The 13,226-nt window shown below is 41.1% G+C and overlaps 2 protein-coding genes across 13 annotated transcripts in view; one reads left to right on the top strand and one right to left on the bottom strand.

The window, feature by feature from the left end:
- The window catches only part of LOC108901506 (LIM and calponin homology domains-containing protein 1), a 151,057-nt gene extending 147,996 nt beyond the window's left edge, over positions 1-3,061 (top strand). For all 12 annotated transcript variants that reach the window (XM_051072547.1, XM_051072546.1, XM_051072550.1 and 9 more), the window contains one exon: positions 902-3,061. In XM_051072547.1, coding sequence (XP_050928504.1) covers positions 902-927 — 26 coding nt within the window. In that variant the 3' untranslated portion in view covers positions 928-3,061. The remainder of the gene's footprint in view (positions 1-901) is intronic.
- A 972-nt stretch (positions 3,062-4,033) lies between these two features.
- Positions 4,034-7,523, bottom strand: phox2bb (paired like homeobox 2Bb). The gene is made up of 3 exons (XM_018702989.2): positions 7,016-7,523; positions 6,176-6,363; positions 4,034-5,763 (listed from the first exon to the last, which is right to left on the bottom strand). The coding sequence occupies exons 1-3, from the start codon at positions 7,254-7,256 to the stop codon at positions 5,335-5,337; spliced, it is 858 nt and encodes a 285-aa protein (XP_018558505.1). The 5' UTR covers positions 7,257-7,523; the 3' UTR covers positions 4,034-5,334.
- Positions 7,524-13,226: the final 5,703 nt, after the last annotated feature.

The raw sequence follows: 13,226 nt of genomic DNA, 5'->3' as shown, positions 1-13,226 counted from the left end.
TTCACACCCCATCCCATGTCTTCCTTACCCCCTCAACCTCCCTGTATTTCTCTGGTCCCTTTCCCTTTCTCTACCATCTCTGTCCAAATGTTTCCATCCGTCCATCAAAAACAAAAATGAATGAGTTTGGTTGAGCTCTGTCAGCAAGTTCCAAGAAAATCAACCACCAAACACAACCACCTGAAATAAAAGAGCAACTTCCCTGTTACATAATGCTCATAAAGAGAGAGCTTAATCATTCTCTAAAATTAGAGAAAGGATAAGGTGTTATTGTTCCTTATTATTTGCTAATGTCGTCCATTTTTCACTTTTTTAATGAATAAATGCGGTTATGAGTAATGCAGTAAATATAGTAATCATGGACCAGGTAGAAAAACAGACAAAGGTTTGTTTGATTTATTGTTTTCAAAGTAAAGGTGACACTGGTTTATGATTAAAAAAAATTTCAGGTGTATTTCAAAGGTTTCATCCTTTATTGCACCCCGCTGTGAGGCTGATAAGACGAGGGGATTTTAATATAAAAATCTTCGCCAGTGCAGCTTTAATAAAGAAGTGTCAGACACGGTGAAGCGATGCTGAGCAGAGGGATGGATCAGAAGCTGCATCAGGAGGAAGAGAAACTGGTGATGCTGCATTTGGAGAGAGGATGACTGTAACTTTCCATCCCTTTCACCTTGACTGCACAGAAAACAAAAAGTTCTCGCTCATGTTTAAATAACCTCTGAGCAGCTGTTGGAGATCTGAAAACCACAAAATCAAATCAGGAGATCCTTGAGTCATCATCCCACATTAAGAGGTTTTCTTTCATTAGACCTGCATGTCCTTGACCTTAGAAATCACAGAAAATAGTTGTGATTTATAAAAATTGTGGGTTTCCCTCTCTTTCTGTTTTCCTTTCAAGCGGCCGGACAACCCACCACATTGTGACGCTCAACAGAAAAGCACAAGGTTCATGGAAGAAACCCCATCCCTGTTTTTAACCCGATTATCTGCAAATCATGTCCTTCACAGCGTGTCGGGATCTTTGCGTCCTCTGAAGCTCAATAACCAATGAAGATTCATCATGTGGGCCAAATGGGGATCTGGGGACAGTCCAACGTTTAAAAAAAATATATATTCTTCGTGTTTATGTCATCTGATACGTGAGTGAAATCTGGATTTGATTGGTCCACGTGCCACCACAGACTATTGTTTCATCATGCAGTGAGAGAGAGAGAGAGAGAGAGAGAGAGAGAGAGAGAGAGAGAGACTGTTCTGGAGTGGCGGCCATGTTGAAAAGAAAACACAATAAAATTTACAGATGCTTCAAACAGGCAGGAGATGCTGACCTCTTATACTGTCAGAGTGAACACACACACAAAAAATATTACGGTGTTCAAATCTTGGTTAAGTAGAATCAGATTCTATTTTCCTGAATGGAAAAATGTGAATATTTCCCATTGAGTTCCATATAATGGAAATGCAGTACATCACATAGTTACTGAATCACTTTTTATCATCTGAGAAAGAATTTCTTAGCGTGGGACGATAAGGATCCAAAAACTAGAGAGAAAACTGGTGAGGCAGCTCAGATTGGACTCTTTAATTTCTCTTAACAGGCTGGATCTGAAAAATAATATTAGTAATTTGATGCCCCTGTAATGAGGTGCTATATTAAAATAAAAAGATAACCAAACTTAATTTAGAAAGTGCAATAACGGTCACTATAAACCCACTATTTAGATCCACCACATATAGGAAGTTACTATTTTTTGATCCCCTGGCCCAAACAATGATCTCTAATGTCTCTCGTTCTGTGCTCAGAATAAAATTAACTTCTAATATAAACACATATTTTGGGCAATAACACGACTTGTGAGCGGTTTTTCGTGCTTTTGGGTCACAGCAGGTTGTTCCTCGGCCAGCCTGTCAGCGTGGAAAGTCAGGACTTTAATGTGCCTTAGGAAAGCAAGGTGATGCAGGAAAAAAACACCAGCTATATGGTGTTTTATTTCTTTCTTTTTTTTTTTTCTTTTTTTTTTACTTTTTGGGGTGGAGGGAGGGATTTGGCCAAATTTTGAACTCTTAAAACTGCAGAGAGACAGGTTGCAGGCCTCCCTCACATCACGCTTTACTTCAGTTGATAAGTACTGTTTATTTTCACATAAAAACAACACCCTTAATATCATATTTCTCCCCCTGTGATTCCTCTGTGATTTGCAGTGATAAATCCAGAAAGGAATTCAAAGAAAGGAATACATTTGTTGTCTATCTGGAAGAATACACAGTATACAGTATATATACATATACATATACTGCAGGGGAAAACCATTGATTTAGTTTTGAATGTTTTACTCTAGAGCGATATAGACTTCTGTATGCTATTAATTGAGGTAATTTTGATAATTGCTCAGTGGTAGGACTCATTTATAAAGCAAAAAAATAAATAAATAAAAACATAAATATCACCAGTACATGTTACATCTAGTTACACAGCAGAGGTAATATGAACACACATACCAGCAGCAGTTGCGCCTGTGCAATATTTGGTTGGATGAAAACTAAAGATCTGTGCCGCCAGCTGGACATTTTAAGTCACTTGCTTCTTTTCTTTTTATGAACTTGTATGAGAAGAGCTCGGTTATGTATTGTGGATGTTTAAAAAATGCACGTTTAAGCCTAAAACCAAATGATTTGCTGTAAGAAAGCAAACTAGCAGCCTCCTCCTCCTTCTTCTCCACCTGAACTGCGTCCTATAGCCAAGCTTCTCCCTCCGGGTTCATCTCTCTGATCTACAGTATTTTTAAGTTTCTGTTCCGATTGTGTATTTTATTTTTTATCCTCATTTAGAGAATAAATCTCGGCTGAGTCTCTTATAGCGGGATCTTTGAGACGGAGCTCTATATTCAGACGGTCTTCTTAACAGGATAGTTGAGGAATGAAAACCTTTACGTCTGTTCTGTATTTATTGTAATATTCACCTGAACACTATCCGAAATATAGATTAATTTGATGTTTAAATGCAATGGCATTTATAGCATACTGTATGTTTATAAATAAAATGTTATAAATTTAAAAAAAAGTACGTGTGTCTTGTAATTTTGCAGCAATTGAAGTAAAAAAACGCGGTAAATAGATCATTTACATATTTGATACTGCAGATGAACTTCTGCGAAAGAGGAAAGATTAAGTCTGATCTTTTTTTGGAAACATGTTCTGTGTTGAAGTCTGTTTCTCCCTCAAATACAGCGCTGTCATCTCTGGTTACGGTTTCTTTAAGCTTTTATTAACCTGGTTTGTCCTGTTGAGGTTGGAAGCATATTTTGTGAGGGACACCTGGTTAAAAAATCAAATAACACTGCGGGTAAGAAAAACAATACGAAAAAAAATCATAATAATGATTCTAAAGTATGAGTTGTGTTTGTCTGTAGAGTCATAACTTTAAACCGGAGTCTTTTACTTAAAGTTGATTCTTCAGTGCCTCAAGATCTGACGGGCTGCACATCTCAATGTAGCACATAATTCAACTCAATTTAATTCATTTTATATCTAAAAATGTACATTAAAAAAAGAAAACACTGACTTTTTACAGATGCATTTTTTCGTTTAGTTATTTTTGAAATATTTTAAAATATATGACTACTGTTGTTACACAGTGCCTCTTGTTTCTAGTCCAGATCAACTGTTTCCTTCCGTTCTCAGTTTTTAATCTTTTTTTCCCCAGTAGTAAGTAACATTTTCTCGGGTTTGTCATACAGTTTCATATTTTAAGAGACTGACACTCGCTTCTGAGCATATGTACTAGAAAATGCTGTTTACTTAAAGGCAAATATTTGCTCTTTTTAAAGGAAAAATAAATCCTTAAGGCTCAGTGAATTGTGAAGCGGTGCGGTGCTGTCCGTGGTGCTGAAATCTCGGGCCTTTTCAAACGACCATGATCGAATAACCTTGTAATTTATGAGCAAGAAAAGTCAGGAAAATTGTATGTAAAGGTATACTTACAGATTATTTAGATTTGTTTTCTATAACTGGGATAACAACTAGTAAGTTTGTCCAAAGAAAACATGACAAAAGCAACTTGGACTATTATTTTGTTTTTTATCATCAACAACCATTTCAATGGTACACCTGGAAAACTATGTGCACATGTAGAAATATTTCCTTCTTAAATATAAGCATTCATTACCTACATATAAATAACTTTCAGATCCTGGACAAAACATGTTACATAATGCTCACAAAATGGGAGGGAAATCATTGTAAAATCAGACAAAGAGACAACATGCAAATTATATAGAAATAAATACAATGTTTGCATCCATTCCCTTTTTTTTACCCAAAATAAATTCTTCCAAGGGAAATTTTGTAAAACATCAAAAAGACTTGTATGATCGATCTACGAGGGAGTATGGCCTATGGTTCAACTATAGGAGACAATAATACGTATTAACACTATACAATTTGAGCCACAAAAACACTGCCGTAGAAAGACACACAAAACATACAGATTTTTTTCCTGTCAGAGGTGAACATTGCAGTAGTTTGTGCCTTTTTTTCTCTCGAGGAAATAATTGTGTTTATATCGATAATTTAAAGAAACTAAACTCTCAGCAGCCCTGGAAACAAAAACACAGCTGTAAGTAAGACGCTATAGTTCCACACAGCAGGTTGTGTCTTTAGAGAAACAGAAAAGCAAAAAAAAAAAAACGTGTCAGCGTCTCGTTGGATATTTGTTGTTTCAGACCGCGGATTTTAGTGAGAGAGCATCCTCAGTCACGTCTCTCTAACCAAACAAAGCAGCTGTTGAACTCTGACATGTAATGTGACTAAACGAGGCTCCGTTGCTCACCGATGGCGCGATGCGTTTCCAGAGCGCAGACGTCTGTGTTTGCTCTTAAAACTGGCTGAAAAATATTCAACTTAACAAGTCGCTTCATCCGGTATTCAGTCTTAAACGTGTAGGTTTTCTTAAAAAGCGAGGAACATTTCGATTTGGGATGAAATATATTATCTTGCACTGAATGTATGCTTGAATAATCTCAACACAGGTGTCATTTTGTTGGTATTAGTATAGTTTTTTTTACCCAACCTGCACTTGCTTTAAGGAAAAAGGTGTTATTATAAGACAGCATGACTTGTCAAGATGGATATTTTTACAGCAGAAGTGTCAACTGACCACAAGAAACTGCGCAAGGCATAAAAATAAAATAACAGTTGTCATCTTCTTTTTAACTGCTTTTTATTGTCCGTAAGTCTGTCTTGGAGCAATTGCTTTTCAGTCTCCGGAGAAGGAGGAAACTTCTCTCTTTTCCTCTGCTCATGTTTTTTTTTCCTCCCCCCGCTGTTAGAGCTTCATTAGAACATGCTGGTCTTTACTAATGTAGCTTTGGCTCCGTTCTGTCTTTGCAAAGACGACAGTACGCTGGCGAACGGCCCGCCCAGTGAGTCCGGGATAGAGGTGATGGTCCCCGGAGCGGTGGCCCAGCCTTGGCTCGGTGCTGTCACCCCCATGCCGGTGGACACAGAAGTCTTCACTTGGTCCACCTGTCCGTTCCCGGTGGTGTTGACCTGCCCTCCAGTGGGGCTCGGTCCTCCGCAGTTGGAGGTGGGCACCGGGTTCGGGCCCGGTCCTCCTGTGCTGTCGGGGTCGGTGGATTTGGTCTCTTTGCTGTCTTCGTCTCTGGAATCGGACTTCTTTCCAGAATTGGACTTGGCAGCCGCTGCGGCCGCTGCAGCTGCCCGCTCCTGCTTGCGGAACTTGGCACGTCGGTTTTGGAACCACACCTGGAAAATTGAGAAAGGGTTAAACCACTGTGTTTTTTTTAAAAAAAATCAAACAGCTGCAAGGACTAAACTGGCTCTCATGGCTGAATTAAGATGAATTATCTCCTGAATCGTTTTACTTATAAATGCCTTTAATGGGTCAAATGTCCCTAAAGAAATGCACAAGCTCTTTACTTTGCGCATTTCTCCAACAGTGTGTGGTAAATGATGCCAACAGCTGGAGGCCAGTAGTTCATCTTGTGAAATCAGTGAAACTTACATTTCACTAAAATCTGTTAAAACTGGTAATTATGATGAAGTGTGTATGTTAAAAATGAATATTTGCATAATAATTCCACACATGCGTAACTGTGCGTAATTGTGCGTAACAGGAGCAGGTTGTCGCCCTGTTGGAGCGCCGGTGGCTGTGTACCTGCACTCTGGCTTCAGTCAGATCGATTTTGAGTGCTAGCTCCTCTCTGGTGTAGATGTCCGGGTAGTGCGTTTCAGCGAAAACCCGCTCCAGCTCCTTCAGCTGGGCGCTGGTGAACGTGGTCCGGATGCGCCTCTGCTTCCTCTTCTCGTTCAGTCCGCCGTGATCCGTGAACAGTTTGTAGGGAACTGTGAACGAAATGAATGAAATGTCACCGTTAAGACGTGTAGCGGTCTTATCTGTGCGGTAACAGGAAGACAGGAGCGTGTGTGATTGTGATGTTGTCAAATGAAGTAAATTCAAATTCGATATTTTGTATAAAATCCGTTTAAGGACGCTGCGCTAAAGCTTTCAATCCCATTATGCCTTTGATTACCTGTGAATTAGTTCTGAATTGATAACGCTGCTGACCTGTGATGCGGTTAATTGTAATGTTAAACTAATTGTTGCTCCTCAGATTGAGGCTCAAGTTTGAAAACTTGTCATAATGTTCCCATCCGCCCCGCTTGTTGCTACTGTAACTCCAATTCGGTGTCAATAATGAGCTTTAGTCTTTGGTTATCTAATTATTTTCGAAGCTTTATGTCTCATCGCAAAGTAAATAAATTATGCCTATCATTTTGGCAGCTTAAGATAATTCTGTTGGCGGTTTTGGGTGTGACTGGGATAGTATAACCCTGTAACCGAATTACCGCTTGCCTGCAATCGCTTCTAACGTGATAAATTCTTTCATTTGTGTAAGCAAATTTCGTTTGGTAAATACTAAACACATTTCCATTTTCAAATGCAATCAAGGCGTCCTATAATACGCCGGGTTGAGGCTCCGGAGCCGCTGCTTACCTGCGGCGTACGGGCTGCTCTGGTGGTCCCGCAGGGTCCCCAAGCTGCAGGACCCCGGCGTGAGGGACGGACAGCCGGAGGTGGCCCCGAAAGTGGTCCTGATGGGATTGTACTGAAACCCACTGGCTTGACTGCACGAACTGAAGTCCGCATAGGCCGATGCCAAGCTCGACGTGTCCATCCCGGCCATACATGACTCGTAGGCAGAGGAATTTAGGTAAGAATACTCCATTTTATACATTTGAGAAGGCTCGGTGGAGTTAGAAAGCTGCACTTCCAGGGAAAAAATGTCAAACAAAAAAAAACAACCCAAGAAAAATTGGGTTAGAAAGAAAAAATAAAAAATAAAAATGAGGAGGACGCGCGGTCTGAGATGGGGGGGAAAGATGACTTGTTTGGTTTGAACTGGTTGGAAGGAGGCTGGACGGTGGGTAGATGTTCACTGCTCAGCGCCTGCTCCAAAACTGGCCTCCTTTATAGGAACCTAGCCCTGTTTTATGAAAAGCCCCCTAAGAGCCGCCTAGCCCGAGGTCTCTAGAGCATATAGTCCTCATAATAAACTTGGCTCTTTCCGCTTGGACAATAGCAAAGCGTTTGGTCTTATTGCTAGCGCTTTTTTACATGACAATAACTCATCAGTCTATTGGGCTGGCACTGGGGGCCCGGGCTGTCCAACCTCCCTATCATTGATCCCCTGCATCTCTAATTAGAATTTAATACCACGCCATTACGCACCCCTCCACCACCACCGCCGCCGCTGCCGCCCCCCTCTCCTCTCCACCCCCTCTACCCATCCACCCCACTCCTCTCCAACCACCATCTTGCCCTTTAATTCAATCACACCACTTGGAAATAATGAAAGTTGGGTGACGATTCTCCCTGATCCAATTTTCTCCAAGCTTTTAAGCCTTTTAAGCGACCGTATACCTTGGGCAGGATTTCACATAGTATTCCCCCTCTGCTCTCTTCTCTCTGCCCGTCTGCTCCGACTGTTTTCACTCTGCTTTTGACTCTGCTCTCCTCCACAGAGGCAGCTAAACATGAACATTTTTTTATCAAGTATAACGAAGCTATATTTTTGTGGTTTAGATGTAAGGACTTGTTTTGGGGGGGTGGAAAATCTTGTTTTTGGGACAAATAAAATGTGTGGAACAGAGGTTACATCACAATCAAGTTCAACTGGTTTCAATAACATTTTTTCACGCGTGTTTTTTTCTGCTTTTCTCTCAGAAAAGCAGAAAAAAACCCAGAATAAAGCAAATACACACTTCGGTAACTCATTTAATACCACTGGCTGATTTTTCACTTTTTCCTGTTTTATAAAAATATTATTTTAACACTGAATGAGCAGATAAATGGCTTGTTCAGGTGTATTTCCCTCAGTGTATGCACACCAATCACATCCATATAAACAGTGCTATAGACTGCACTGAATACCCCCCTTTGTTTTCATTTCCTTCTGTTTTGTTTCACCTTACACTGCACGGGTTATGGCTTCTTTTATTAGTAATTTAGAGTGTTAAATCAGGACGTTGCCATTTCTAGTTCATGAGTGTGTAGCAGCTAAAATTGAAATGAAAATCAGAAATTGTCTCTGTGGATTAAAAGCCCGGGACGTTGCAAATTACGCACAGTAATAAACACATTTACTGGCCTGGTTCTGATGATGTTTGTTGCCCCCTCTTTTTTTGCCAAATAAACACAACGTTTTTCTAATTCTTCCCCTGCACTGCTGCAGCACAATCTCGGCTAAACTTCCGGGTGTGTTTTTATGATTCAAATGAGTTTGTAATTGTCTTTATTACTTTCATTATTCCGTTTATTTGGCAAATAACATCTTTCTAATGAAAGTAACGAACTGGCGAGGCAGTCATCGGACCTCTTAGGCTCACAATATTGGCTGAGTGGTTAATTTGGTTTGTGTAATAAGGTGAACCGTTTTGTATGGCGCTACAACACTCGGTGTGCCGCTTCTTTTTTTTTCCATTGGACCGAGTTCAAGTCCTCGTTTGAAGCTGCGTGTTTTTTTTCCTCCTCCAAATTATCGAAGCACAAAAAAGCCGCAACAGGAATGATGGCGCATCAATTAAATTTAGCAGATGAGTGTTTGATGTTTGAATTTTTTTCACCACTGGTCGTGTTTCCGTGATTGATCTGTGTGGTAATGTTCCTCTTCTGAGGCTCTGCATCGAAAAATCACTATAATATTCCCATAATAATCCTATAGGGACTCAATATGATGCTCAATAGTGGGTTTATATCATTTTTTTATATCATATGAGGCTGTGATATGAGTTTGGACACTGGATATTATAAACGTTTGTCTCACAACCTATTAAACTGTATTATAGAATTATTATAGATCTTTAGCTTTGACTCGTTTCTAGAGAATCTCAGTTATTTGATTTGATTTTGTCCTTTACAATATTGATCTTGTTTTTCATCACAATTAAAAAAGCCAGAGAAAAAACCTTTATTTCTTAAAACTGAGACTCTATAGGCAGATATTTGGAAATTAATAATATTAAAAGAGCTCTAAACCACACAGGTCACTTATCTGCTATTTACTTTTAAAAGTGAAGTAATTCTGCTGCAAATTTAATCAGATACATGCGCCAAACTCACAAAAAAGGCTGCAAGTTGCTAAAATATTCACTGGCTTTTGTAATAAAAAAGGGAGATTTGAATACCGAATATGGCACCAAACTCTCAGGCTTCAGACTGCAAGGTGCAGCAGCGCACATATTATCTGTTAAAATAGAAGACCCGCTCGCATTTGCCATCAATTATTTTTGTCCACAATTGCTGACGTGTTGCAGTGTGTTTCTCCCCTTTCTTTCCTGTGTACATTGTCTTTTCAGAGATCAACGAGAGTTGGGGGAAAAAAAGTTAATTCTTTCTTGACACAACCCGGTCCCTATTATGTAAATGTTTTCTTTTTTTATTTTCCCCTTTTCTACACACACGAGCTGGGACCCAAAAGTTGTACCAAATGGTTAATTTGATTATTGAAACCAAAGAGCCAAATGGTTCACCGTCCTCCCTCCACGCGTCTGGCAGCGAGAAAAGAAGCCATCTCTGGGAATTAATCTAATAACGCTCAAAGAAACGAGAAGTCTTTTCTGATATTTCGCCGAGGCAAATACAATTATAGCTTTTAGCCATCGGTTTCTTTCACTGCAGCCGCTCTTTATTCCTACGCTCTATAGTCCCTCCACCATGGCCCACCAGCTATTGAAACGCCTCCTCTTTTATAGTTTCAACATCTTTTAATTCTTTCAGCTGGTTCGGGTGGACCGACAAGCCGCAGTATGATAGTTTGATGTGAGAATATTAAATCCGAAAGGCGGGACTCTGTAGTCTGAGCTGATTTAAAGGATTTTCTTTTTTGATTTTTTGCAAGATGCAAAACGTGCAGACAGCTTGTGTCCACTCGTGCAGGGGCCTGGTGGCTGCAGGTTGTAACTCATTCCGTATTGAGCACCGTTTCCAAACACGAACAGTGCTTGATTTACAGTAGCATAATGGTCCTTTAATTCAAGTAAAGCGGTAGTTAATTCGTAATTATGTGGCAGATAAAGAGCTTCAACCATATGCCTTCACTTAAATAAATCAGGAAAATGCGATGTGTGCAAGACCCTAAATTCCCCTGGCAAGTGCCGGACAATAGCCGGGATATGGGAGCAACTCCTCTCCATTTAGTGCGCACTATCGTTGCTCAGCAATATAGGAATGTGGGTCGACAGGAGGGACAAAAAGAGGAACAAAATGCCATTGTCTCTGGATGGATTGGATGGATCCACTCCCCCGAAAAAAAAGCCAAAGAGACAGAGGAGGATAAAGAGAGAGAGAGCGATGGGAGGGTCCCGCTGTCACATTTCACCTCCAATGTCTCACTCCTCCGCCCGAGGAAATCCTACGCTTATCAAAACGGTTATTAATAAGGCCGCGTGTTGCAGGGGAGGGGCTCGCGAGCAGATAAAAAATTCATTTTGGGGACGCTCTCGTGGCAATTTAGTGTGATGTCTCAATTTGACAGGATGGATAAAGGCGAGGGTCGCGCTTTCAACCTGCAAAATACGCGAGATGAAACTATCAGAAGAGGATTCTGTTCCACAGCAATCATTCAGTTTTTATCTAGAACAATGCAGTTATTAATCAGTGTTTACGTTTTGTGTTTTCTGCGAGATGCCGCAGTTTTAAGATCTGAAACAGTACCGGAGAAAATATGTTACCACAAGTGAAGGCTGGGGGGGTGTCAGACTTTTAAGGTGTTCCAGGCTGGTGCGTAAAAGGCGCATCGCGTTTCCAAGCGCACAGATGGAAAGTGACATCTGGAGAAGAGACAAAATTCAATTAGAAGCTGGTGTCTTCTCTGTGTGTGTGTCTGCAGGAAAAAATAACACATGCAGCACAAAAGACGTCTGTGTCTCAGACTGCTGTGTTCAGGCAGGCTCGGTCATGTTGCTGTTGTTATTGTTATTAGACGTTTTTTTCCTGACGCAGTTTTACCTGATGCGTCTTTGGCACAAATTTGTGGGGCCTAGGATGTAGAGGAGCATAAACCTAGTGTATCTTTCATGCATAAATGTTATGTTATAAATGTTAAAATAACAATACCTGGGCTTAAGCATGACACTGATATGAAACTAGAGTGGAGGTGAAGTCATGAGGCCTTTAATGAAGCCTATGTGGAAGTGATTCATTTACAGATTCTACACGAGGAAAAGGTAAATATTTTATTCTCGTGGACTACTAAGTTAACGTGTTATATTTGCCTGTTTTCTCCCATTAACTCATCCCGTTGTTTTCCAGATGCAGCTGCCAGCTCCTGCAGAGCACGCGGCTCGTCTCTCCGTGGCCTCTCCGGCCCCTCTGAGCCTTTATCTGCGCTTCCCAAGTGACCGAAGAGACCAGCCAGTGGATTAACATAAAAATCTTATTCCGGAGGATAAGATTAGGAAACATATTACCCTCAAACGCGGCCTTGGCACGAGCCAGAGCCAGGCAAGGAATCAATTACTAAATTACTCCAACCTCTAAGTCGACATTAACGCAGAGAAATGCCATCGACCGGTTCTGAAATAAGATTTCGCCAAGATGTGATCATTAAATCTCTTGCCAGTGTTCAAGAATTTGATTCATAAAATCGTCTGAAATGAGATGGAATTAAATTCTTATCGGAGCTCTTGTCATCGTTTCATCCCGCGCTGTTTAACGTTGGTCAATGGCCTTCATGAGATTTTCCCTGTAAATAAACTTAGTAATTGAATCCGCCTCTCCACGACACATTGTTTGGTTGTTATTAATTTATTGCAGCCGTGCAGGCGGACGGATGGCTCATGCAGCAGGCCTGAGTCTGGCCTGGATGATGCTGCTGCAGCTGCATATCCTCCCGAAATGTTTTAATTCACTGACGCCAAACCAACGTGGCGTTTTAGACCCTGATAAGCTGCACCGTGCTTTGCAGTGGAAACTATCTGAAACATCATCTGTCAATTTTTCCCCCCTTTTTTTCTTGCCTACTGCATTTCACCCCCAGTGGGGTCAGAGCATATTTTATTTAGCATAGTCTACTGGCATTGCCCCCGCCTCCCCACCCCCGCATTAGCAATTGACAATTATTAGCCCCAGTCTCATAAATCAGCTGCGTGACCCGTTATTATTGTTGAATTGAATAGCTGTTGGGGAAGTGAGGGTCAGTGTCATTAACTTGCCTCCCTCCCTCTCCACACCCACCCCCCTCTCCTCCTCTGCCCCCACACCATCCTCGGGCCCCCTGAAGGCATTTGGCCCTCTATACAAGGACCTGCTGGCTAATAATGCCGTGTGGTCGGCCCTAAAAGCTTAATCACACATGCATTAAGCGGCAGACAGCGGCCTTTTGTGAGCACGTAGGTTTACTGGAATTAAGCGATTAATGGTCATCTGAGCGGCAGGCGACAAGGCGGCGCATCGAGAATGATGGAGCGGTTTTTAATGTCAAAAAGAGAGAGAGCGAGAGAGACTGGTCTGTTAGAGCGGAGGCGTCAGGGTGAAAGGAGGAGGGAGGGACGGGTGGGCAGCAATTACAGTAGGCCGTGTCTCCCAATCCATCATAAAACGTCAAGGTCATTGTGAATTATATTGATTATTATACAACTTATTGTGATGTTTATTACTCCCCCCTTACTTCGACATTATAATATGCAAAATATACCACATGTAAACA

The sequence above is a fragment of the Lates calcarifer genome, linkage group LG8 (assembly GCF_001640805.2).
Source record: "Lates calcarifer isolate ASB-BC8 linkage group LG8, TLL_Latcal_v3, whole genome shotgun sequence".
Taxonomy (NCBI): Eukaryota; Metazoa; Chordata; class Actinopteri; family Centropomidae; genus Lates; species Lates calcarifer.
Note: the sequence above shows the minus strand (reverse complement) of the source record. Positions and strands in the feature narration are given on the sequence as shown.